We start from the raw sequence: 26,595 nt of genomic DNA, 5'->3' as shown, positions 1-26,595 counted from the left end.
ATTCACATTTTTTATTTTATTACTAGAGAGAACATACCTTGGATAATGATCATTTGTCAAAAAAGTTAAACCCACTGACATTCTGCCTACCTAAAACATTTAATAATGCTGTGACAGAAACCACGACTGGTAGTGAAGATTCTTGTCTAGAAGAGCTTAGGACACGTGCTCCTGAAAGTCCAGCTGACGTAGTCATCTTTTGACAACCAAGGCAAGAATAAGGATAGGGACCTGGAACATTAGAACCCTGTACATAAAGTGGCAAGTTATATAGGAAACTACACCATTAGGGTTTGATATGGACTTGTAAGTAATAGTAAACATACGTGATAATAATCGTTCTTTTTTTATCTTTCCATATTTACACATTCTGTTCCAAGTGGAATAATGTGTGCAGTGTTGTTAGAGTGTGGAGTGAGTTGTGGTCGGCGTTGTATTGTTTGATGTACGAATGACGTCATGTATCTGACGTCTTGTGTGCGTCATTTGTTCCACGTCACTTGAAGCAGAAAATGACGTCATTTATAAGAGACAAGCAGTTGCTCTAAAAATGACCGAGTGAGCGGGTAAACACTACGGTCGTCTCCGCCATCTTCTTTATGACTCTCAGTGACATTTCTCTGAACTTGTGCCTCTTCAATTCGATTCGCCTACAAATCTCTTCATCGTCATCGTCATCTGCGTGGGCTCGTCGAACGTTGTGTTGTGTGTAGTATGTCGTGGGTATGTAAGGTGAGTGTACTTTCGTCTATTACCGATTGGCTTGATTTCGAAGCAGAGATGGCAGATTCGAAACTGACTGGTTAAAAAAGAAATGTCCACTTGTGATGATGGTTACCATAAAATAGAGAAAATTATTAGAGAAGGGAGTTTGCTAAGCTCTTGATCAATATATCGTAAACTGTTACCTATGTGACAGAACAGAGGGTTCAATCAACACAATCGCACCAGACAATCTCACGTTCTTTCAACAAACAACAAAATGATTGCCCGAGACTGAACAATTCCTGTTTATTTCATTAAGTTGTAAAATCGCACAAAACACTTATAAATTAGAAATCTTGGAGGTTTTTCAGGGGGCAGAGTTCTCTCAGTAGGTACTTTGGGGTCACACGCGCATGACCGTGTCGACTCGACGAATCGCCGTGAGGTGGCGGTAGTGGCTCGGCCGTACTGCCATCAGTGGGTAGGTGATAATCTAGCTTCCCCTTGCACGTGGCGACGTATATCCTAAACCGTCTGACGAAGATCCCAAAAGCAAAAGCTAACTTCTGTGAACTCCACTGGGTCCCAGGTATACATTAAAACCTCGGACTTTTCTGTAGATGCGGCTACTTTACTATAGTGGAGTAAACACTTAGGTTCCCTTGGAAGTGATATTTCGTAGACAGGGTGTTCTCTTCAAAGATTTATCTTTCTTCTCCTACATAATTCCTGCAAATTGTGATAATTTATTGCTCTATTTAAAGGCACATTAAGTTTTTCTTTAAAAAAAAATCCATTGTTTGCAGTCTCACATTACTCAACCTTTACACTCCTCTTTCACCCGCAATTACCATAGTATATTAGTAATGATAAAAAGAATAACACGTTCAATACATTGGCTCCGCAAGAAACTACATTCATTTCACCACACAGCAAGTCTTTTATAAGTCTCACTCCTTAGTTGTCTTATTTGTGAAAGCAAAAACTCTTTTCACTAAAAATTATTTCACACTTCGCTGACTCATTTAGTTACATCACTGTCATTCGACTTATTCGTCCAACAAAGGGGACAACTCATGCTTACTATGAGACAGGGGCAATAACCCTTGTCCGTGAGAAGATGCTTTGCTCTACTTTTAACAGTCGCGTGACAAATACTTGTAATGACTGTTCCCCATCTTACTACTGAAACTGCACAGAAATGTGATTTTCTTAAGAGAAAAAGAGAAACTATTAGGTTGTAATTAATGCTTTTAACGAGCTCAAACGGTAATTACTTGCAACAAAGGAACAAAGGCGTGTTTGTCATTACTTCTTCTTGGTGTGCAGTGTTCACTCACAACATTCCATTTAATGCACATTTGGACTTTGAACTTTTATGTCTGACCGGTCTCCTTCCCCGAAAGTCCTAGCAGACGACAATGCACTAGCTCAGTTGTTCTTAAAGTGTTTGAGGTACCGAACCCACAAGTTTCATATGCACATTCACCGAACCCTTCTTTAGTGTCATCACGAATTGCGGGTGTCTTGACCTCCGTGGCGGAGGATCCGCCCAACCCCTGAGACCGACTCACCTAGCCCCTAGGGTTCGATCGAACCCAGGTTAAGAACCACTGCACTAGCTGCTCCACTTGAGGATGAGGAAGAAACAAGGAAATTGCGGCGATAACGAGTTGTGTCTGTGAGCTGCGGGGCGACACGAATTAAGCGGATTAAATACTCAGCCTCATGATATCGCCTTATTTATTGAATATACTAGAATAGTCTAGGGTTATGGTAGTAAGAACACGTTTTGAATAGACGCACATCCGACATTATTACTGGAATGAGTTATTTTCCCCATGTGAATTGTTGTCTGTGTATGCTACCTCTACACACATTTTTACAAAGTCCTCCACCACACACATAAGCACTCATGAGTGTATTTTATTATTTAGGTGTGTATTTTATTATTTAGGGTGTCAGGTAATGTGCCACACATGTTGTGCCACCTACGCTATTTGTATTCTGTCCAGTCTGTCTTCACTTGCCATGTGCTTGATACGACAGTTTTGTTCTTCTGTTACTGCTACGATAAAGTCTGTTGGAAACTTATAGACCACATAGTCTATATTTTAGTTTTTCTCTGCTTGTTGCTTACTTTGAAGATGCCATCAGTTAAGTGCGCCATCGTAAGACGATAAAGCCAGAAGGTGGACTGCGACGATAACAAGCAGACTGACATCAAGTATGGCGTGACGTGTAATAAGCGGATTATTTTCTCAGCCTTATGAGATCGTCTGCAGCAATGAAAGGATCAGTTGATGCTTATTATATAGCAAACAAAGTTTTATAGGGATCATAATTTATATTATACATGTATATTATACTTGTCGATGTCGTTGTAATAACTTGCTTGTTATTTATTGGAGTTTATTTTCCCTCCTACTTGTACTCTCTCTTTCTCACACACACATCTCTACCACCACCATGTTCTTTTGTCCTTAAGCACTAAGAGTATGCTGCTTGGGAGTGTGAGTATGCGCTTTACAAATTTTGCATTTGATATTAACAAGATATTAAACAACACCTAGTGGGGTGCGAAGGTAACATACTATTTTGTTGTTCAGCAATACTGTATTGTCCAGCGTTTCGATGATTTGAACAAACTTGCCTTCGGTGCTGACATTTTGTATCACCTGCCATAGCCCTCGTGCCAGACTCTGTCAAATGCCTTTTTAAAGTCAATGAAGTTGTGGCTGCAGTTCCACTGATGCTGAAGATGCTTGTTAATTAGAATGTGAATAGTTGAAGATCGTAGTGAGAATCTTTCCTGTTGTTCTGCTAGCATCTCGTCGGTAGTACTGATGCTGCTCTGTATGGCCTTCAGCCTGACTTTGCTTGGGTTGCTATTAAGGTGTATGGTTCTTCAGTTCGGACACTGTATTTTTTTTTAGTTTTTTTTTGGGGGGGGAGGGGGGTATAAAACTCTATGATGAATTTTGTATTTTTGTCTACTGCTGATGATTAGCACATGAAGAATCCTGTGATAGACGCAAAATGTAATCAAGACGAGCCTTACAGAGCGGAGGAAAGTGTTAGCATCAGCCTGGATTGAAAGAGGAAGAAATACTGCGATAAGTTATTAGTGACCTTGAGGTTAAATCTGTCTCCCAGGCCCATCTGCTGCTGTTAACAGTAACACCGCTTTGATCTTTTTAGACAGCACTTACATCGCAGTCAACTGTGACCAGGCAAAAGAAACGTATCTTCAAACGGACTACGACGACGACGACGACGACGACGACGTATATTTAGCTACGCAAAGGCTCGAGGAATGATGTCGACGCCCATAATGCTTTTGCAGTCGGAAGCAAGGAACACACTCACATTAGTGATAGAAGAGTAATCACGCAGTTTCTTAGAATCTTTGAGCCGGATTTCACAAACTTCAGTACCCAGACTTAATCATGGATAAAGTTTCCTTCTCCGGACGCATCAGTCTTATCTAAATTAATCAGTCGAAATCATCATGAGGTTAACTGTAGATGTGTTGTAGTAGTAGTGTAGTAGTAGTTAAGCATAAGTGTTTAACGGATACATGTATGCATTTCTAAAATAAAGAGTGGAGGGTTCCATCTGTTTACATGAAGACCTCAGTGGACCCCGGGTATTCCGCCGGCTACAGTCGTTTGTTCTTGGTGCTTGAAGCCTCTCCTGGGTACAGCGAGCGCTGGCTGTGTGTCATTAGTGAACAGAGGCAAAAACAGAGAGGGAGACTGGTTGAGGTTTCATAAAGGTTTTATTTCTAACGATCACAAATCGGCTCCAAAAGTGTCAGATGACCAGCACATACACCATACACCATACCTCTGAACAAAAACTGCAAACGTATGTATGAAGTAAATAATATTTACGGGACAAACAAAAACATTTTAGAAAGTCTTCTGATTGCCATGAACTCTTCATTGTATGAGTATGTTTGTCTTATTCTCACAAAATAATTTAGTAGAAATATTTCTCTTGTATATAACTTAATCATGAGTATGCTTAGTTGCTAAGCTTTTCCCAGTAGAAAACTGATTTTAATTTGCGTAAGAACTGTATTGCACTTCCTCTGTAGGAATGATTAACGATGAAATCTTCCTCTGAAAGTAAACTACAACTGCTGTTTTTACTAGCGATAATCATACAAACAAGACTATACCGAAATTTTTTTTTATTTGCTTTGTCTTTCAATAAAGCTGTACTTTGCCTAGGGCTCAGTGATGCCTTTAAGAAAGAAATGCACGTCCTCAGGCTAAGAGAGAGAGACAGGCATAAAAAAAGATAAAACAGAGCCGACCTATCACAGCCAGGCACGTGACAGGTCAGCCAATCGCTGCTCGCGGACCTTCACATCCTGGTCGCTGTATGTAAAGTTGCGGCGCTGCGGTCGACGTCCAGTGTCTTGTCAGTCACAGACACACCATCATTGTAAGTCTTCATCACCAGAGTCAACGAGCATCATGAGGTACAGGGTGGTCACTACTTACCTCATGTACCTGCTGTTGGTGCCAAGCCTGGGTGAGTAGTCATCATACTACTTAAATAGTTTGTCTAGGATATCAAGCTCTCTACTGGTGTGTAGTGAAAGGTCCCTCTGGCGAGATTAGTAAGCGTTTTATGACAATATATGTCATATAGTTTATGGATATAGTTTACAAAGTTTTCTCTTTAGAAGATACGAAAGGTCGATGACAATTATTACTATGTTTATCTGCCACAAGTGTCGCTCATACTTCCTTTTACGGCAGCGGCCATTCTTTGCATCACTGATAATTTAATGTCACTGCTGGCACCTGTCATTATTTCTTTACCTTCTCTTCCCTTACATCCCAGCTAACAGCTCCGCTCGTCGTCTAATGATTGTCTCCTTACTCTTCCTGTCACCAGAACAACAAAATATGGCCACAGGAGTTTTAGTTACTGTGCAGCAAAAGAATAGAACTGTCTTGCTTTCCATATCCACCACCTACTCACTATTCCATAAACATTACTCCTAACAACATTTCCCATAATGCTAGTCCTTTTTCACACCCCTAATTTTGTTATATCATGTTACTTTCAGCTCTTGCTCTTGTTATTTGGTTCCTCTGTATTTTCTGTTCTTGTTTTTATTAACATTAGTGCCGTTGCTTAATTTATATAGTTCATATGCTATTTGTGTTCATTTCCCTTGAGTCTGTTTATGTTTAGTTCTTGTTCCTCGGCCCTATGACCATGCTCCTTAGGAGTGGGAATATGCGCTTTAAAAATTTTGCATCATTATTATTGTTATTGTTATTATTATCGTTATTATTATCGCTATTATGACATTATTATGATGATTACTATATTATTATTATAGGTCACCTAATTTACAGAAGGTTTATCATAATACTGTGAAGAAGGTCCTTTTGATTGCTTAAGGTTTTTTTCTGGCTGTGGACTCGTCGACGCTTTTTTCTACACCCTTGTTGTGGATGATATTAATGTCGCTATCAAAATTATCACACGCGACTGGGTGCAGAAGTAAAACACAACTAGAGTAACAAAATGAATGCAAGTTTAGTTACAGGAATATAAAAAAGTATTCCATGCGCAGACAAAACAGACAGTTATTTGCGCAATTTTGCTGTTGTTGTTGTTGTTGTTGTTGTTATTGTTGTTGTTGTTGTTGTAACAACACGAATAAATCTTTTTCTTGCATGCCCGGTTCAAATTGCATTAGAACAAAGAATGCTATAGTACTCAATACAAATAAACGATAAACGAAAAAATGTAATCTTTAATGCACATTCAAAAATACTAATTATTATTTAACAATTCCAATTATTCACTATACTGATACCACATTTCTTTTTTCTTAGCCTTATAGTCCAAAAATACTAAGATACTATAGACACATATCTACTTTACTCGGTATCGACGCTTCTCCAAATCTTTACACAATGTTTTGATGTTTACATTTCTGTCCACGAAACGTATCAACCTGAAGCAAAGTATCTAAAGCACGTGGTACTTTGCTTTAGTCTCCCGTGGACATTTTGCAATATTCCTTAGTAGGCAAAGCTCGTGTCCTTAAGTCCACGTCATCAATTATGTTTACACAAACTAGTTACTCAGCTTGACCTGATAACTGAAGAACTTAAAATGTGTTAACAGAAGAGAAACTTTTATTTCGGAGGAATAAGTAATTATAGCTAATAGTATAATTCCACGCATGTCTTTTAGGTGGTAAATCTTGATTGGTGTAAACACATCGTCCTACACATGGTACACAACTACTTACACAATTGGACTGACAACTTTAAAGCGCCCACTAAAACACCGACATGAATTATATTATAGAAGCTGCAATGACAGGTTAAAACCATACACAAAGATTGTTTCTTGAAATATTGGTTTGCGGATTTATTTTATAGAGGACCCTACTCCCTGCTCATAGCCTCCTGAAAGTCCACGAGTTTTGCTAGACTATATGCCTAACATTACCTGTGTGACCTGGATAACCTAAAGAACTGACTGTAGCCATTATGTGTGCATTATAGTTTTATTAGGTTTGTATCTGGACGTTTAAATGACTAGAACGAGGCTGTCTTTGATGCTGAATTCATACATGACATGGCATAGCCCCTTCTTGCTAGTCTCTCAAGTGCTTATTTAAAGTCAATGAAGTTGTGATAGAGGTCCACCTTGAGACGCTTTCCTATGAGAATGTGACATCTGAATATCTGCTTAGCTGTGCTCTTACGTAGTCTAAAGAAATGTAGGCTGTTATGGTCTGTTATAGACATGTACCTTGTTATTCTGTGGTGTTCATGCCATTCAGTATGACCTTTAGCAAGACGTTGGAAAAGTAGCTGATAATTCTTATGGCTTTGTAGTTCTTGGATTCTTTTCTAGTTCGTTTTTCGGGGAGAGGTACAACTAGTGACTGCATCTATTCGTGTACTATTTGTACATAATTTCCACTAACACCCTTCAAAACAAGTAGACTAGAAACAGTTAACCTGCAGAAGTACCAGTTATTTGGCAAGGGGTCAAAAGGTCTCTACTAAGTCTGATGGAAGGAAAGTCGCCAAACGTTTATAATGAGTCAGCTAAGCTTCTGAAGCCAGACGGGAAAAAAACTAAAAAGGTTCTCACTGTTGTTGTCTGGAAAAGCAAGAAATTGTCTCCCACATAAAAGCAGGAAACAGCAAACAATGCCAGAATTACAGAACCATCAGCTTTACCAGCCACCAAAGCAAGGTCATGCTCAAGGTAACACAAAAAGCTCAGTACTACCACCGAGGAGCTGGTAGCAGAATAACGGGAGTTTACCTTTGCACCACAGTAGGTGTACATCAAGAACGCCCCTCATCACCGTGATTAAATGTCCGACCATCATACTTACTTTTCAATTGGTTGAAAGCCTATTTTCAGTCTACAGACGACATAATCTGTTAGCAGGCATTAACAAACAACTGCAAGGTCGAACCAACAAACTGACAAATAGTTCAAATGTACAGTGTTCCCTCGTTTATCGCGGGGGATAGGTTCCAAGACCAGCCGCGATAAACGAATTTCCCCGAATTAGGGACATACATGCAATAATAATATATACATGTAAAACAATATCATTTTAGTGCAAAGAAATATATTAATCTTGGTATTAATACAGTACAATAACACTAAAGTGTAAAAAATTATAACTGCACTCATCACGAATGTTTACACCTCTTCAGACAGCGTTGCCGTTTTCTTGGGCACCTCTTTCATCTCTTCCGTGGTTTCTGAAGGTGTAGCAGCAGGAATTGATGGCTGTTATAGACGAGGCCTAAAAAACATCGTTATCGGCAGTTGCCGTCGTTGCTTCTTTTTCTCATTGAACAGCACCTTGTAGGGGGCCATGATGTCGTCAACCATGTTGCAAAATGTAACAGACCGAACCATGTTATCGTCCCATTCTTGTGATCGTTCCTGCAGTTCCTTAGTCACATTGAAGAGGTCGGTGAGCCGTTGCAAAGTCAAACCAGTTTGCAAGACTTCGTCCACTTCCTGATGGGCTTCTAATACATGTATAGCTAAAGTTGTCGTCTTTTTGCTGTTGAAATATCTATTGTACTTTGTAGAACGATAATTCCCAGCGCGGAAGTAACGATCGATGCTTCACTCAAAAAAACCGCGAATTAGCGAAGGAACACTGTATATATGAATTGGAATTAGACTAAATTGTAGTAATGGGTATGCTAGGTTTGGTTTGGCAATGCCGATAAGATTGAATATCAAGTACAAGTTGTAATAATGTCTGTCTCTTCTTTAAGAATCGAAGCATTGGACAGCAAGTACAAAGGGAAGCCTCTCCGGATCTCATACCGAGAACATAGAACATAGTACATAGAACCAGCTACTTTATACGACGGACGATTATCATTCTTGTGGGATACCAGCAACCTCCACTTTGAACAGTCAAGAAACAGTATAAGCTGGTCTTCTTTTTTTCATATTACCCGGAATAACTCCTGCTGAATATATCTTAAAGCGTCTTGGAAACCGTAAACGCCTCGATCGCTACAGAAATAGATGGTTTACAAACGTCAAGACTGAGCTCGTCTTGTAAACCACCTGCTCACTCTACTCCAATATAGACAATAAGTTGTAACCATGTAATCTGCCGACTCTATCCATGTGCTCCCCTTTTCGAGAGCTTTTGGCTAATGAAAAGCTGACTGTTAATTGATAGTTAATTTATTAAAGTAAAATATTTTATATTTTCAATGTCAGCTCAACAGTTAACAGCTCGTGTTGTCGGTGGCACAGCGGAGGCGGGACGTCTGGAAATCTTTTACAATGAAACTTGGAACACAGTGTGTCGTCTGGATTTTGGACAGGAAGAAGCTTTGGTAGCCTGCAGAATGTTAGGATTCAACAGGTATGTGTAGTCCAACGAAATAAACAGAATTTAAATAATGGTGCTTTTTGCTTCTTTTACACGTTTTACACTGGCTCATCATTAAACATGAAATAAGCAAACAAACAACAACAACAACAACAAAAAAAAGGCTTAGCGTGATAATCTAGATCGTGTTAAGTTTAAAAGTATTTCAGGGTCACTATTGCCTCTGATGGGAACCAGTGGCAGTTCGTGTCTCGTTTATAAATTAAAGAATCCACTTACACAGCCCCTTTCACCATGAGTAGATGTAAATAGAAAGGCAGAATCATTTTTTTGTGCCTCAAAAGTGTGTTATTAAAACATTCCATCCTAACCCACATTTCCATTTTGATCTTCTTTTTTGATGTCGGACAGCACAACAGCAGTAGCCATGAAGTCAGACAAGTACGGAGCAGGCTCTGGTTCTATTCTGTTCAGTGACCTGCAGTGTGTGGGGAACGAAACCAGCCTGGCGCAGTGTCAACACCCGGGGCTCTACAGACACAACTGTGAACACTGGCAGGATGTCGGTGTCGTGTGCAACATTAGTACGTAGACCAGTAATATTTACAGCTTCTTCAGCATTTAATTTATCTTGTTTAAAAGTTTAACACGGTGTTGCAAAGAACTGATCTTCTTTTTCTTTTTCTTTTTCTTCTTCTTCTTCCTTCTTTCTTCTTCTTCCTTCTTTCTTCTTTCTTCTTTCTTCTTCCTTCTTCCTTCTTTCTTCTTTCTTCTTTCTTCTTTATTCTTTCTCCTTTCTTCTTCCTTCTTCTTCTTTCTTCTTCCTTCTTCCTTCTCTTCTTCTTTCTTCTTTTCTTCTTCTTTCTTCTTCTTTCTTCTTCTTCTTCTTCTTCCTTCTTCCTTCTTCTCCTTCTTCTTTCTTCTTCTTCTTCTTCTTCTCTTCTTCTTCCTTCTTTCTTCTTCTTCCTTCTTCTTTCTTCTTTCTTCTTCTTCTTCTTCTTCTTCTTCTTCTTCTTCTTCTTCTTCTTCTTCATCATTGCAAAACATTACAATAATTATATCAGAAAGTTATTGATATGTTTCTATATCATCAAACATTCTGAATTCTTTGGTAATAATAAAGAATAGCTTGCTTGCTTCACTTTTAAGTAACGAACTATTTCCTTTATTTTAGACTATTAATAGTGTGGACATGCCATTACATCACTATTCTACTGTTGTTGGTGGTAGTGACCCTGGAATTTTGATTTTCTCCTTTAAGAACTAAATAAAAGTTGACCATGGTATTTTAACTACTCTTCCATTTGTTATTATATTCAATGACTAATGTCTGAATAGAAGCGTTTCCTTTGTTCATTACTGATGTCACTTTTTCCTAGGGGACAAACAATGTAAATGTACATGAAGAAAATTAAGTTGTAGTAAATTTCGAGCTCCTACATTTTCTTTGCCATTAAATCCTCTTAATTATTTTTTTTAATTCAAAAATCTTATTAACAAAAGCTCTGAAAAAGCAATGCTTTCAGTTTCTATTTACCGTCCACACTTAAAGTAAAGCAGGAAACAGCAGACAGTGCCAGAATTACAGAACCATTAGACTTATCAGCGACTTTAGTAAAGTCATGATAAAAATAGCATAAAACAGTATCAGCATCACCACAGAGGGGTCGTTAGCAGAATAACGAAGTTTACCTTCGCACCACAGTAGGTGCACGTAAAGAACGACCCTCATCACTGGTGATTAAATGACTCCACGACCATCAGGCTTCCATTTACATTTGTTGAAAGACAATCTGTAGCCTACGCTCTGCGGACGACATAATGTGTTAGCAGGTACTAACAAACAACTGCAAGGTCTCAACAACAAACTGACAAACAGTTCAATTGTATATGAAATGGAATTACTCGGACTAGTTGTAATGGCTATGCTAGGTTGGATTTGGCATAGTCGATAAGTTGGAATAGCAAGTACAAGCTGTAATAATCTCTGGTTGCTCTGATCCTTCTTTACGGATGTGACACGTGGATTCTTGTCTAAGAATCCATGCATTGGAGAGCAAGTCCATAAGGAGGCTTCTTCGGATCTCATACAGAGAACATAGAACAAACGACTTTATACAAAGTACGATTTAAACTCTTGTAGGACACCAGGAACCTCCGCTTTCAACAGTCTGCTAGTTTCATCTGGTCTTCTTTAGTCATGTGACACGGCATGACACCTGGCTGATTATTTCTTAAAGCACATTGGAAACCCTTGTCACCTCGGTGGCCACAGAAATAGATGGCTAACGAACATCAAGACTGAACCTGTCCTGTAAACCACCTGCTCACTATACACCATTATAGACAATAAGGTGTAACCCTATCAGATGCCGACTCTATCCAAGTGCTCCCCCTTCCGACAGTTGCTGGCCGGTGGACGACTGACTGACTGACCAACACAAGAAACTGCTACACTGCGGTCTGTGTGGTCTGTGTCTTCTCAGACAAAGGATATGTGTGTAGCCTTATCAGCCAAATACATTATGATGTACAGATTTAGAAACGTGTATAACATGTTACTATTGCTTTTGTGGCCAAGAAATCCGTTTGCTGTCAGGTTCAGTACCCACAAGACCTATAAACATAAATGTGGTTTCTCTCCCACGGATAAGAATTGAATGGTTGTTTGGTTTTACTCGGTACCGATAGTTTCTTTTCTGTGTTTTTTTATTCTTACTTTGTTGCAGATATTCAACTCAAGGTTATGTTATGTTTCTCTAACATGTAATATTCCTATTCTTCCATTCTTCCGCCGTTCTTTATAATGTGGTATCCATTTATTTTTGATTCCTCGACTTTCATTCCTCCTCGATTTTTGTAACTATGCAATAAGTTGATTTTTACTTATAGTTTCATAGCCTTCTTCTTAGTGCGACTAGCTTCAGATAGGTAATGAGCTGTTTTACACCAATGAATACAAAATCTAACTCAATAATGAGTTTCTGATTTATCAAGCGACAACGACAATGTTAACGATGATGCTAATGTTCATAAAAAGACTTCAGTGCAAACGTCTATCAGGTAGAAATGTTTTTCAAAACTTTAATAATAATAATAAAACGGCGAGGACAATGTTACTTGACAGGTAAAGAAAAGAGGAAGAAACATGTAATCATCTGAAAATCATGCAACGCGACAAAGATATAAGGACATTATTAAAATATCATATTTGTATTTTCCATTATAGCTCACCAGTTAAAAGCTCGTGTGGTTGGTGGCACAGCGGAGGCGGGACGTCTGGAAATCTTTTACGATGGAACTTGGAACACAGTGTGTCATGACGGTTTTGGACAGAAAGAAGCTTTGGTAGCCTGCAGGATGTTAGGATTCAACAGGTAGGTGTAGTCTAACGAAATAAACACAATTTAAATAACAGTTATTTTTGTATCTTTTACAAGTTTGATCCAATGGCTCATTAAACATGAAACAAAAAAAAAAAGCTTAGCCTGATAATCTAAAGCGTGTTAAGTTTAAAAGTATTTAAGGCTCACTATTGCCTTTGATGATAAGAGTCTTTTTCAACCAGTGGCAGTTTGTGCCTCGTAAAACAAAAATTCAGGAAGTCGAGGTTTGCAAATTAGAAAGAGACTTTGACGCAGACTCTTTAAAAACGTTAAATGCTTTCACACAAAAAGTTTTTAAAGCGTCCTCAACGAATAAAATAACAAAGATGTGGCATAAGTGACCAGTGGAAACACATGCAGACAAGCTACATGTGCGGTGCTGAAACTCTGCCAAGTATACAGAGGTTGTAGAGAAGTAGACGAAATAGAAATGAAGGCCGCGATAGAATTGAGAAGGAAAACACTCATGCAATGTTGAACAAGAGGGGAAAAGTCGAAAGCAGCAACAACAACAACAGAAACAGCAACGGTCACATGAAATAAACTGAGGGTTGCTCTGTGACTAATGCCTCGTGTGTGTCCGCGCGCGAGCTTGTATACATGTGTTTACAACCTTTAGCCTGTATTCAGTGTAAAGAGTAAGTTTATTTTTAATCTTTTTATCGTCTGCTATTTGTTTCTGATGTCGTACAGCACAACAGCAGTAGCCGTGGGGTCAGCCAAGTACGGAGCAGGCTCTGGTCCTATTCTGTTCAATAACCTGCAGTGTGTGGGGAACGAAACCAGCCTGGCGCAGTGTAAACACCCGGGGCTCTACATAAACGTCTGTATACACTGGCAGGATGTCGGCGTCATGTGCAACTTTAGTAAGCAGATCAGAAATATTTACAGCCATTTCGGCATTTAATTTATCTTGTTAAAAATATCAGTAGTGTTGCTTAGATTTGTTCTATTAGCTTTAAATTATTGTTCTTTGATTAATACGACTAAAAAAAGCTCTTACAGGGTGTTTAAGACAAAGAACATATAATCCATCGTCCATTATCCTTTATCCTTTTTCTTTCAACATCATTATTATTATTATCAATATACTGTTTAAGAACAAAATTATATCAGAAAGTCATTAGTATGTTTCTAAATAATTAAAACATTCATATTTCCTTAATGAATCTAAATAATAGGTTGCTGTTTTTACCTTTACTTTATGAACTATTTGTTTCTTTTAGACTATTAACAGTTTGAACATGCCATTACCTTACTATTCGACTGCTGGTGGTGGTATTGGTTTATGTAACATCTATTTTTTACATGGTCGGGTTGTTAGCCCTACCACAACCTAATTTACCTCTAGGTGAGGTGTCCACCTTAGTCGCGTCTTACGACACGCCTGGCTGGATGGCAGGGACCTTATTCTTACAGTGCTCGCTAGGCAAGCACACCCCGGGGTCTCACAGGCGTCATCTTCAAATTACCCAAGAAAGGAGATCTTCGAGACTGCAATAATTGCAGAGGCATAACACCTCTTTCCCTCAACAGCAAGGTTTTCAGCAAGATTGCTTTGTCAAAACTGACGACAACTCTTGAGAAAGACCTCCGACCACAACAAGCAGGATTTCGTCCTGGGCGATCCTGCTCCGAGGACATCTTCATTCTGCAACAGATTTTGGAGCAGAGCAACAATTGGAACACACTGCTCTACATCAATTTCATCGACCTGGAGAAGGCTTTTGACAGCATTCACCGAGAGTCCTTATGGAAGATCATAAGGCATTACGGAGTCCCTACAAAACTTGTTCAGGTCATTGCAATGCTGTACAGCGATTTCAAATCCCAGGTTGTCTGTGACACGGAACTCACAGACCCCTTCAAAGTCAGTACTGGGGTGAAGAAGGGCTACTTCTGTCGCCGTTCCTCTTCATCCTGGCTATGGACTGGATCATGAAGACTTCCACCAACAGTGTAAAGAGAGGGATCAGATGGACCATGACAATGACAGCAGCAACAACGCTGGAAGACTTAGACTTTGCTGATGACATTGCCCTAATGTTCTTACGCCACCAAGATGCAGGAAAAAAAATTAATGCCTTCTCAGAATCAGCTGGAAACCTTGGCTTGAAGGTCAGCACTCAAAAAAGAACCTAACAGAATGAAAATGAACGACAGAGTCCAAGACAGCATCAAACTAAATTGAGAAGAGATTGAGGAGGTTGACAGTTTAACCTATCTTGGGTCCAAAATGTCAAAAACCGGGGATGTGGAGGTGGAGATTCGAGCCCGACTGACGAAAGCCAGCCAGGCCTTCGCCTCACTCAGGAGCACATGGAAGGCAACAAACATCAGTAAGAAGATCAAGCTGAGAATCTTCCAGTCAACTGTGATCAGCACCCTCCTTTACGGATCACAATTATGGAAGATGACCAAAAAAATCAGTAACAGGCTTGACGTCTTCCAAAACAGATGTCTCAGGCGCATACTTAACATCTTTTGGCCAAATACCATCACCAACGAAGAACTCCACCGAAGACCTGAAACCGAGTCCATCACCACGCAGGTTCAACGAAGGCGTTGGCGATGGATTGGACATGTGCTCCGCCAGCAGACAGCAGACCTCTCCACAGTCGCCCTACGATGGACTCCAGACGGCCGAAAGAAACGAGGTCGCCCACAGGAAACTTGGAGAAGAACAGAGGAAAGGGAGATGAAAGGAAAGGGCTGGACATGGGGTCACCTACAGCGGGTTTCAGCCGATTGACATCGGTGGCGGACACTGGTTGAGTCTGTCAGCTGCCGACTATATCCAAGTGCTCCCCTGACTGTCTGACTGACCGACACAAGAAACTGCACACTGCGGTCTACGATCTTGTCTTCTCAGACAAAACATATATGTGTATTCTTATTAGCCAAATACATTATGATGTACAGAGTTATAAATTAGTATAACATGTTACTATTGCTTTTGTGGCCAAATGATCCCTTTATTGTCAGAAGTCTTTACCTGTATGACCTGTCAACAATTTGTACTTACATGAACTTTCTCTCCCACGGATGAGAATTAAATAGTTATTTGTTTTTGCTTGGTACCGATAGTTTCTATTCTGTGAGGTTTTTTCCATCCTTACTTCGCTGCAGACATTAAACTTAATGCTATGGTTTTTGTTTTTTGTTTTTTTGTTTTTTGGTTTTTTGTTTTTTTGTTTTTTTTGTTTTTTGTTTTTTTGAACATTGAGATTTCTTATTCCTTCTTTTTCGACTTTTTCATAAAGTGGTATACGTTTATTTTTCTTTCCTCGACTTTCATTCGTCTTCATTTTTTCACAAGAAAGCAATGAGTAGATATTTACTTATAGTTTCATAGCCTGGCTTCTTAGTGCGTCTAGCTTCAAATAGGTAATGAGCGGTTTTACAGTAATAAATACTAAATCTAACTCAATAATGAGTTAAAGATTTATCAGTGACAACGACAATGTTGACGATGATGTCTTAAAATGATGCTCCCTGTCATAAAAAGACCTTAGTGCAATATTTTATCAAGTAGACATGTTTTTTATACCTTTGATAACAATAAAATATTTGTACATACAGGAGGAGAGCACAATGTTACTATTCCAGCTTACAAAAGAGAAAGAGATGTGTAACCAACTGATAATCATACAACATAACAGTTTTTCACAGCGTTTTTACTCTTTATTTACGACAAAGATATAGTTAATTTATTAATGTAACATATTTGTATTTTCTATTTTTGCTCAAGAGTTCAGAGCTCGTGTGGTCGGTGGCACAGCGAAGGCGGGACGTCTGGAAATCTTTTACGATGGAACTTGGTACACAGTGTGTGATAGAGGTTTTGGACAGCAAGAAGCTTTGGTAGCCTGCAGAATGTTAGGATTCAACAGGTAGGTGTAGTCTACCGCAATTAACTCAATTTAAATAACAGTGATTTTTTGCTTCATTTACACGTTTAATCAAATGGCTTATCATCAAACATGAAACAAAACAAAAATAAAAAAACTCAGCCTGATAATGTAGAGCGTATTTGGTGTAAAAGTATTTAAGGTTCACTATTGCATGTAATAGGAACAGTCTGTTTCAACCAGTGGCAGTTCGTGCTTTCAGGAACGCTGTTTTTTTTTTAGATCTCACTTTGACTCACAACACGCACGCGTCCCCTTGCGTGTTCTTTCAAACATATAACACAAAGATTTGTCGCGGGAATCAAAGAAAACTTTAAATCAATTAACATTAACTAAATATATACATATAGTCAGTAGATCTTCCGCACAGCGATCTGCAACTCCAACAGTTCTCTTACTGTCACTGAGACGGCATACACATGTCCATTTCAATATACTTCAATCTGTCGTATGTTTTTGGAATAAATTCATTAGAGTCTTAGTTACTCACACTTGACTGATATCCACCCACACAAACGATTAGAGGCAACCACATACACGTTCCGATGCTTATTAATAACAGGTGCTGACTCGGCAGACACCTACAGACGACTCAAAATATATTTGCTGGGGATCAACACATGATCCAAAGCTGGCACCACATATATACTCCTGGGTGTCAACACATGACCAAGGCACCACAAATATACTCCCGGCACCACAAATATACTCCCGGCACCACAAATATACTCCGGGGGATCAACACATGATCCAACGCTGGCACCACAGATAAACTTGCAGGGATCGACACACACACAATATCCCAAGCGAACACCACACACACTTTACGTCCGCCTTTCTTCCCTGCTCACAGCCGTCTGCTCTCTTCCAAATAATTTTCACTCTCCTTCAGACTAAAATTACGTCATAAAATGACGTCGGGTTCTGACGTGAAACCGCGACGCAATGAACACTCTCTTAAATGCAAGGCAAGGGCAACAATCTCTAAGAAAACAAAAGACAGGGGCAAAAACCTCCCGCCCCTCACAGACTGGTCCGTGACACATGCCTCGTTTATAAGTAAAACAAACTACTTACACAGTCGTTTTTGTCGGTTCTGAACATTTTCAAGACAATTGCGATACTTTGGTTGTAAATGGAAGTCAAATTTGCTTCTGCTTTTCTGGACAATCAAATTTTTGATAATCACTCTTTGGGAAACGTGAAATGTCTTTTAGTTGGGGTTCGTCTGCATTCTTGTTACTAATGGACATACTGTTATATAGGTAAAGTGTTTTATGGTTTACTGAAACATCGGGTGAGGTTCAACAATCATGAAAGAAGAGGAGAAGTCTTAACTCGCTGTATAACCTAGATTGTTTACAGTGTAAATTATTCTCGACGATTTGACAGAGGAAAGAAAAGACTGTGTTACAGAGGATGCCTTTGTAATGTTACTAATATTTGTCGTGAACAGCAGTTAGATGGTTAGTAAAATGCATCACACTTACCTGTAAGTTAGAGGTTTTGTATTTACTTACCAGCAAAGTTCAGGTTAATGTCCGGGTATGTTTAACAGCAAGCAGGATTTCGCCCTGGGCGATCCTGCTCCGAACACATCTTCATTCTGCGACAGATTCTGGAACAGAGCAACGAATGGAACACCCACTGTACATCAATTTCATCGACCTGGAGGAAGGCTTTTGACAGCATCCACCGCGAGTCCTTATGGAAAGATCCTGAGGCCATGTACGGAGTCCCTGCAAAACTTGTTCAGGTCATTGCAATGCTGTAACAGCGATTTCAAATCCCAGGTTGTCTGTGACACGGAGCTCACAGACCCTTCAACGTCATACCCGGGGTGAAGCAGGGCTGCATTCTGTCGCCGTCCTCTTCATCCTGGCCATGGAACTGGATCATGAAGACTTCCGACAGTGAGAGGAGAGGGATCAGATGACCATGACTGTGACAGCAACAACAGCGCTTGAAGACTTAGACTTTGCTGACGACATTGCCTGCTGTCACACCGCCACCAGACATGCAGGAAAAAACAAAGGCCTTCTCAGAAACAGCTCGAAACTTGGCTTGAAGGTCAGCACAAAGAAAATGAAAAGTATGAGAGTGAACGCCAGAGTCCAAGACAGCATCAAACTAAATGGAGAAGAGATTGAGGAAGTTGACAGTTTTCTCCTATCTTGGTCCAAAGATGTCAAACACTGGGATGCGGAGATGTGAGATTCGAGCCCGACTGGCGAAAGCCAGCCAGGCCTTCACCTCACTCAGGAGCACATGGAAGGCAAAAAACATCAGCCAGAAGATCAAGCTGAGAATCTTCAAAGTCAAATGTGATCAGCACCCTCCTTTACGGGATCAGAATCTTGGAGATGACCAAAACCATCAGTAACAAGCTTGACGTCTTCCAAAACAGATGCCTCAGGCGCATCACTTAACATCTTTTGGCCAAACACCATCACCAACGAAGAACTCCACCGAAGAACTGAAACCGAGTCCATCACCACGCAGGTTCAACGAAGGCGTTGGCGATGGATTGACATGTGCTCCGCCAGCAGACAGCAGACCTCTCCAGAGTCCCTACGATGGACTCCAGATGGCGAAGAAAAAGAGCCGCCCAAAGGAACTTGAGAAGAACAGTGGAAAGAGATGAAGGGAAGGGCTGGACATGGGGTCACCTAGAGCGGGTTTCAGCCGATCGACATCGGTGGCGGACTCTGGTTGAGGCCTTATGTGCAACCTGATGCACGAAGAGGAATAGATAGATAGATAGATGTTTAACTGCATGTCTTGAAGTCCTGCACTTCCTTTCTGAAAATATGCACTCATTTTCCAAAACTCTATGTTCTAATGTAATAAATATTGTTTTAATTTATTGCCTAAATATCGCATCATTCCTGTCGCTGACGTGGAAGATCAAGATTTACAAAAATTAAGGTAGTAAAGACTTGCAAGTTAAAGAGACTGCGACGCTAAATCTTAAAAAAAGTAAAAGGCTTTCACACATAAAGGTTTCAAAATGTCCACCACAAATAAGATAACAAAGATGTGTATTGAATAACCAGTAGAAACAAATCCAGAAAAGCTGATATACATATATGAAGGGTGCACAAGGTGCGGTGCTAAAACCACATCCAACCTGCCAATCTAGAAGAACAGTATGGGGAGGTTGGAGAGATATAGACGAAAGAAAGTGCAGACCGCGATGGAATTGAGAATGTTGTGTGTGTCCGCGCGCGTTAGCTTGTATACATCTGTTTACAAACTTTAGTCTGTATTCAGTGTAAAGAGTTTGTTAATTTTCAATATTTATATCCTCTCCTGTTCGTTTCTAATGTCGGACAGCACAACAGCAGTAGCCGTGGGGTCATCCAAGTACGGACCAGGCTCTGGTCCTATTCTGTTCACTGACCTGCGGTGTGTGGGGAACGAAACCAGCCTGGCGCAGTGTCAACACCTGGGGCTCTACAGACACGACTGTAGACACTGGGAAGATGTCGGCGTCGCGTGCAACATTAGTAAGCAGACCAGTGATATTTACAGCTACTTCATCATTTGATTTAACTTGTTGAGTATGGTGTTGCTAAGAACTGCTCTATTAGCTTACAAGTACTGTTCTTTGATTAAAAAAAAGTTTACAAATCAAGTTCGTTCCAGGGAGTTTAAGACAAATAGCATGTTATTATTATCCTTATGTTTGTCGCATTATTATTATCGTCGTTATTGTCTTCAGTACTATCGTCATTATCTTCGTCATTATTATTGCCATTATTATCATTATTTTATTGTTATTATTGTTAGTAGTATTAACATTATTAGAATTATTATTATCCTGTGAAACAACATACAAAAATTATATTAGAAAGTTATTTTTATGTTTTTACAGAATCATAACATTCTGATTTCTGTAATGATAACAAATAATAGCTTGCTGGTTTCAATTTTACGTGAAGAATTATTTCCTTTTCTTTAGGCTATTAACGGTTTGGACATACCATTACATTACTATGCGACTGTTGTTGGTGATAATGACCCTGGCATCTTGACTTTCTCGTGTAAGAACTATTAATTCCCCTTTGTAAGAAACAACAAAAGTCGACCATGGTATTTCACCTGCTCTTCCCTTTGTTATTATATTTAATGACTAATGTCTTGACAGCTTTTAACTTGTTCATTACTGACATCTTTTTTTAGGGGACAACCAATCTAGATGTGATTGAAGAAAGTAAATTTTAAGTAAATTTAGAGCACCTACCTTTTCGAAATTAGCATCTTTGCCATTAAATCCTTATAATTATCAGATTTTTTTATTCAAGAACTTTATTGAGAAACGTTCTGAAAAAAATCCAAGCTCCCAGCTTCAAGTTACTTTTATTTAATTAAATGTATCTTTAGGAAACTTTTGATTGTTGACCTATAAAAACTCTTTTCCTTTTTAATGCATTGCCTAATTTAAAACATTCTGAAATAGATGTTGCAAACGATTTTGAAAGTCTTCACAAAATTCTTTATCAGACGCATCTTAATGTAAAGAGGTGGTAAGTAACGATTGCTGAGATTTCTAAGAGAAATGTGTTTGTCATGTACCTGTCTTGGCACATATTCACCTTATACTGGGCGCTGAGACCTTGAATAATTACTTCCAGTAACACGGGTATCCTTAGGAAGCACAGATAGTTGGTGAACTAGTTTTCACATCGATAAACCAGTATCTGTTAGATCACTACAGATACTTTAGCAATTTATTTATTCCACTGTATGGCAACTAAAGTTGTTTTCATCGCTGTGGTTTTCATGCTCGTTGCTGTATGTCACTACTTACCTCATGTACCTGCTGTTGGTGCCAAACCTGATGAAAGTAGTCATTATTTTACGTTATCATTTGTCACGAATATAAAACTCTCTACACGCTTCAGTGACTGTTGTTGTGATACAGACTGATGGTTTGAAAGCCTAACGTTGATGAGCGTGTTAAACTGTCGTGTGGGGCAGCAAAATCGTTAATTTTTACAAACAGGTAGATAAAGTTGTAAATACAGTTCCGACAAAGTACATCATGGTTATTATAGAACGGCAAGGTTAACCCGCAAGCAAGGAACAAGAACACTGAGCAGTATGGCCCTTCGAAAAAAAATGATAAGGACATCAAAGTCTTACCTTTCGTTAAAAAAATAGATATTCACCTTAGCTAACATCTTACACCCCTAGTAAGGACGGCCACTCACGACACGGATGGTTAATAATGAATTAGATCGTATTCCGCTTCAAAGCCAGCATCAACAAGAGCAAGACGAGGACTAACCCATAGATAAGGACAATGGCTTTATTCAAATGAACATACATTGTTATCAAATACTGAAAAGGAACTACAAGATCTTAACAAGATGACTGAGACAGGTCGAACTGATATGTAATAGGGACCAGCACTCAAAAGAGCAAAGTTATGGTCAATGGAAGCAGCATCTATATACACGGAGTACAGCTCGAATGGTAAGAAGCTTTTAAATATTTGGGAGCCACCATTTCGTAGGACGTGTGAAGGACCAGTCCGTGCTCTACGTGGTTAGGTTATTTTACCCTTCACTGTTAATGAACTGCAAGTAGATAACATGTAATGGAGAGTAAATAGAATATCAGCTGGAAAAGGGTAACCGTGACACGAAATATTTAGTGAACACTGTTCAGCCGTATTATTTTTGGCGGGAAGGAGGTTGTACAGGACTCAGGCGAGATGGCGAAGGAAGAAGACGAACAAAGGCGACGATTTGTAAATCTCTCCAGTGAGATCATTTAAGAGTGTAGAGCACGGTAGTAGCGATCGAAGCTGGATGTGGCATGATACTAACCCTGGGTGTATTGACCTCGCCTTCATGAAGTATGACATTTTGTTAGTGTTTTTATTTATGGAAGGGTAATGCAACTCACGTAGAATTTAAAACTGTAAGCAGGAACATACGAGAGAAAGTTTATGGATTAGAAAATATGGTTGACAATAGAAGTATGGTGTAACTTCGAGTTACAGATTTTTTTGGTGTACGGGTGTTGGAGTCCTTTTGAAGGAGGAAGAATCACCTCCCTAGACCATTCCTAGAGTGCCCTCCGTCCAACACTCAGCAGTGTGTGGGCTCGGTGAACCGTTGCTCTCGTGACTTCACTTTGGGGTACCGGCTGTGACACGGACATGTGTATGCTAGTGTCAACCGTTGCTGAGTTACACGGAGCGACCAAACAGTTTCTTATCCTGTCTGTGAAGGAAACATCACTTCGAATGGGTTACAATTGTGATTTGTGTCATTTATATTCTGACTGGAGATGTGAGAGGGGACAACCCTACGCTAGTCAAACGCCAAACCGTGGGTAAGGTCACAGGCAACTGAAGTTTTGAAGAAGTACTGAGAAAACTTTTAGCGAGGTTGATTTTCTGAGTCAGAATACGTGATTAGGAACGGTTACTTTGAAGACTAGAACATTGAAAACTGCTCTAAGCTACAAACTGAGGGAGCGATATACATATATAATAGAGAGTAGACATTATTGCATTATCATAAGTTTTCTTATCTTAGATGGTTTTTACCATCTTCCTTAACGAAATGTGTTAAGACATTTTTGTATGAATATACGTATCTCTGTTCTATTCCGTAAAATCCTGAGCAACTGTATAACATGTGTTAGACAAGAGGATTGTCAGGCAATCGTTTGTGTCTGTTAGAAGAACTCGTACAGTCACGTGTGTGTGTTGCTCTGTGAGACGCGGCGTCCGTGACAGGCAGCTACACCCTGTGTCTCCTTCATCAACAGCGGTGATAGCTAGACTAGATAGCATCTGACATAGCCATAAGTTTTACTATCATATACAAGCTGTACAATTCTCAGTAGTACCGATCCTGCTCTACGGATGTGACACGTGGTGTCTGCCATAAAGAAGAGGAAAATCCAGGTATTCGAGAACACGTGTCTGTAACTATTATTGTGAAGTCCGTACACCCACTTTGCTGTCTAAACTTTTTACCTTCAATTAATTTTCATTTGCACAAACTTTCATCCACGAAACTTTCTTGTCGTTTATTTTTAGGCTGTTTTAATCCAGACTTAGCTGTAGAAGCAAGGTTATTTGTCTCTAGCTTTCCGAATTTAAATTTTTTCGTTTTAACCCTATAGAGATGTGATTTTCACCCCCTATTTGGGGAGCTGGAAGAGGAGCCGTGACGTCACAAACGCCATCTTGGGGGAAGTCGGGGGGATCTTGGCGGAAGTCACTGTGGGGGCTGCCAATTTGATGATGTCATAACCGTGGTGGCCATTTTAGCGGTGTGGGCGCGACCGCGGTTATCCGTGGGGGCCATCTTGTCATACCCCCTCCCCTTGCCGAGAGTGACTCACCCCTTGGTCAGCGGGGGGTAGATAAAAAGTCGCATATTGTTTGTTTTTTCTTTGTTTTGTTTTGTTTTGTTTTTGTTATCGCACATATGGATCCCAGGTGAAAAGACTTTTTTACGTGTGTCATTGCGGGGCCTACCCACAGCGAAAAACGTGTTTACCCTAGTGACCTTCCCTTACCAAGAGTGACTTGCCCCTTGTAATCCCACGTGTGATTGTTGTTGAGACCCCCACCCTTTGTGTGTGTGTGTACGTGGGGGGAATGTCTGCATTAAAAGAGCTCATTTCATCAAAGCTTACAAAAGTATAAACTTTGATTAACTTTGTCCACCAGTCGCCACGCGGAGGCAGGGCTTTTTTTAACTGGCAAAAATGTTTTTGATGCGTAAAGAAAAAGAAAAACTTTTTTATCACAGTTTTGAAGATATCACAGTCTTAAACGGGAGCAGCAGTCTCCAATGTCTAACGGTACGGTAGTCACCCCATCGTCGAGGACCCTTCGCTTAATGTCCGGTGTTGTATCGACCTCTTTCTTGTTTTGTCTGTAAAACGTGTTTGAAATTGTTGTGGTCAAGTTGATTTTAGTTTTTGTTTCGAGTCTTGGTGCTGAGCTTTTGGGTGTATCCGAACCAAATGTAAGTTTTGCTGTAGAGAGCTACGATGCCATCGCCTGTGTACTCTGTTTTAAACAAGCCCGGCGTGTGTTTATCATCGCGACCACGTGGGAAACATGAAGGACAGGCAGAGGGGCTCCAGGGTTTTTCTGAGCACAAAGTCCTGCTGATGTTTGTCGTATGCTTGTCCCACGAAACCACCGCGTGTATTCTTTAAAAAAAAACTGCTGTTGCAACTCGGGACGGACGGCATCTTCGAAGCCAGGTGCAGTCAAAGCCATGTACAGTGAATCCGTGTCCATCTCGCACAGCTGAAAGTTGTTGCGGTCTACGTACTTGTCCACGCAGTCGTAGTAAAACTGAAGCATTCTCAGTTTGGCTTACTGGTAGACGAAATAGCCAGTTTACCAGGGGAGGCCCCAGTTGATAGTGCAAGTCTTCCGTCAGTTACATCAGTTTTTGAAAGCCACTGTCGTTCTTAGGTTTTTCGCAATCAGAGTCACCGACGAAGTAAACGTCGTAGTGCCTGGGGTTGTTGGTCAGCGTCTTACCGTAAGCACTGTTTCCTAAATGTGAAACATTTCAGCCCATCTGTTTCCCGAGCGCAAAGAAAATGGGTTCAGGAGCTCGAAACTGAACCTTATATGAACAAAAAGGTAAATAGCTGCTGATCTGTGTCAAAATAACAATAACGGGCCTTTTTTTAATAAAATGTTTCAAGAGAACAGTGTTTGCCAAACCCCGTGTTGCTCCACCTTAACAGTTTGAACGTTTCGCTCAAAATTTTTGTGGACGGATCGCTGTCTGACGTCGCGCGCTGGTGACCATGTCGCCAAAAGCCTTAAAGCAAGGTTTGGGTTGATATTCTATCAACAGGTAAACGGCAGTAACTTTGAGCTCATTTTCAAGATGCTATTTTAATAAAGGTGTTGTTAGTAAAGCTTCTTTGCCGACTTAGCTACTGATAAGCTTTTTTGTGGAACCAGCCAACAGTTTAAAATATTCCGCGAACACTCGCATGAAAAGTTTGGTGCTGGTGCGAGACACGTAAATGTTTTTGAAAATGGGCGACATCTTGCTCGGGCATGTGAAGATCACACTGGACCAGGCCTAACAACCTTGTGTCTTTTACGGCGACTGAAATGTCGTTTTGACTGGGATATGGTTCTCACACGAAAAGAGGGGAGCTTTTTAAGTCGTATAACTGCGGAGATTTGGGAGTTGGTCTTCTTTTGTCTTTTCCACTCGCACTCCCACATTTTTTTTATTTGAACATCGACGACGTTTTGTAACCACGCTGTTATCTCAAGAGATTTTACCCGCAACTCGACGAGTGGTTTTTGTTGAACGGGTTGACGACTCCACCTCGCGTGAGGGAGCAGTTTTCTTGTCCGTGAAAAAAAAAAAAACAGCCGTGAAACTGATAGTCTGCCACCCATCGACGCGAATTTGCCATTTTTTGTAATTGTTTTTCTTTTGAATTAAATTTATGCCTATTCTGAATGTTTCTAGAAACTATGACCCCTATAACAACTCCTGACTCTTTTGACCGTATACGTCTCTTTTTTTCCCCCTTGAAATTATTTTCTTTCTCACGGATGAACAGTTGTTCCATCAGTATATTTTGACATAATTGCCAGAGATACAAGACGTTAGCATCGAAAACTTTTATGTTTTGTATAGGTTTGGTGATGTTGATCCGAATAAAAGTTTTTAATTTTTCGTGA

The 26,595-nt window shown here is 40.0% G+C and overlaps 1 protein-coding gene across 1 annotated transcript in view; it reads left to right on the top strand.

Annotated features, from left to right (window-relative positions):
• The first annotated feature begins 5,071 nt into the window (after positions 1 to 5,071).
• Positions 5,072 to 26,595, top strand: part of LOC112569476 (deleted in malignant brain tumors 1 protein-like) — a 40,111-nt gene continuing 18,587 nt past the window's right edge. Inside the window, exons 1-7 of the mRNA XM_025247277.1 lie at positions 5,072 to 5,250; positions 9,475 to 9,622; positions 10,001 to 10,173; positions 12,819 to 12,966; positions 13,669 to 13,841; positions 16,727 to 16,868; positions 20,223 to 20,395. Of these exons, the coding sequence (XP_025103062.1) occupies positions 5,193 to 5,250; positions 9,475 to 9,622; positions 10,001 to 10,173; positions 12,819 to 12,966; positions 13,669 to 13,841; positions 16,727 to 16,868; positions 20,223 to 20,395 (1,015 nt within the window). The 5' untranslated portion in view covers positions 5,072 to 5,192. The remainder of the gene's footprint in view (positions 5,251 to 9,474; positions 9,623 to 10,000; positions 10,174 to 12,818; positions 12,967 to 13,668; positions 13,842 to 16,726; positions 16,869 to 20,222; positions 20,396 to 26,595) is intronic.

Source organism: Pomacea canaliculata, linkage group LG7 (assembly GCF_003073045.1).
Source record: "Pomacea canaliculata isolate SZHN2017 linkage group LG7, ASM307304v1, whole genome shotgun sequence".
Lineage (NCBI taxonomy): Eukaryota > Metazoa > Mollusca > Gastropoda > Architaenioglossa > Ampullariidae > Pomacea > Pomacea canaliculata.
The sequence above is the reverse complement of the archived record's forward strand: the minus strand, read 5'-3'. Positions and strand labels throughout refer to the sequence as shown.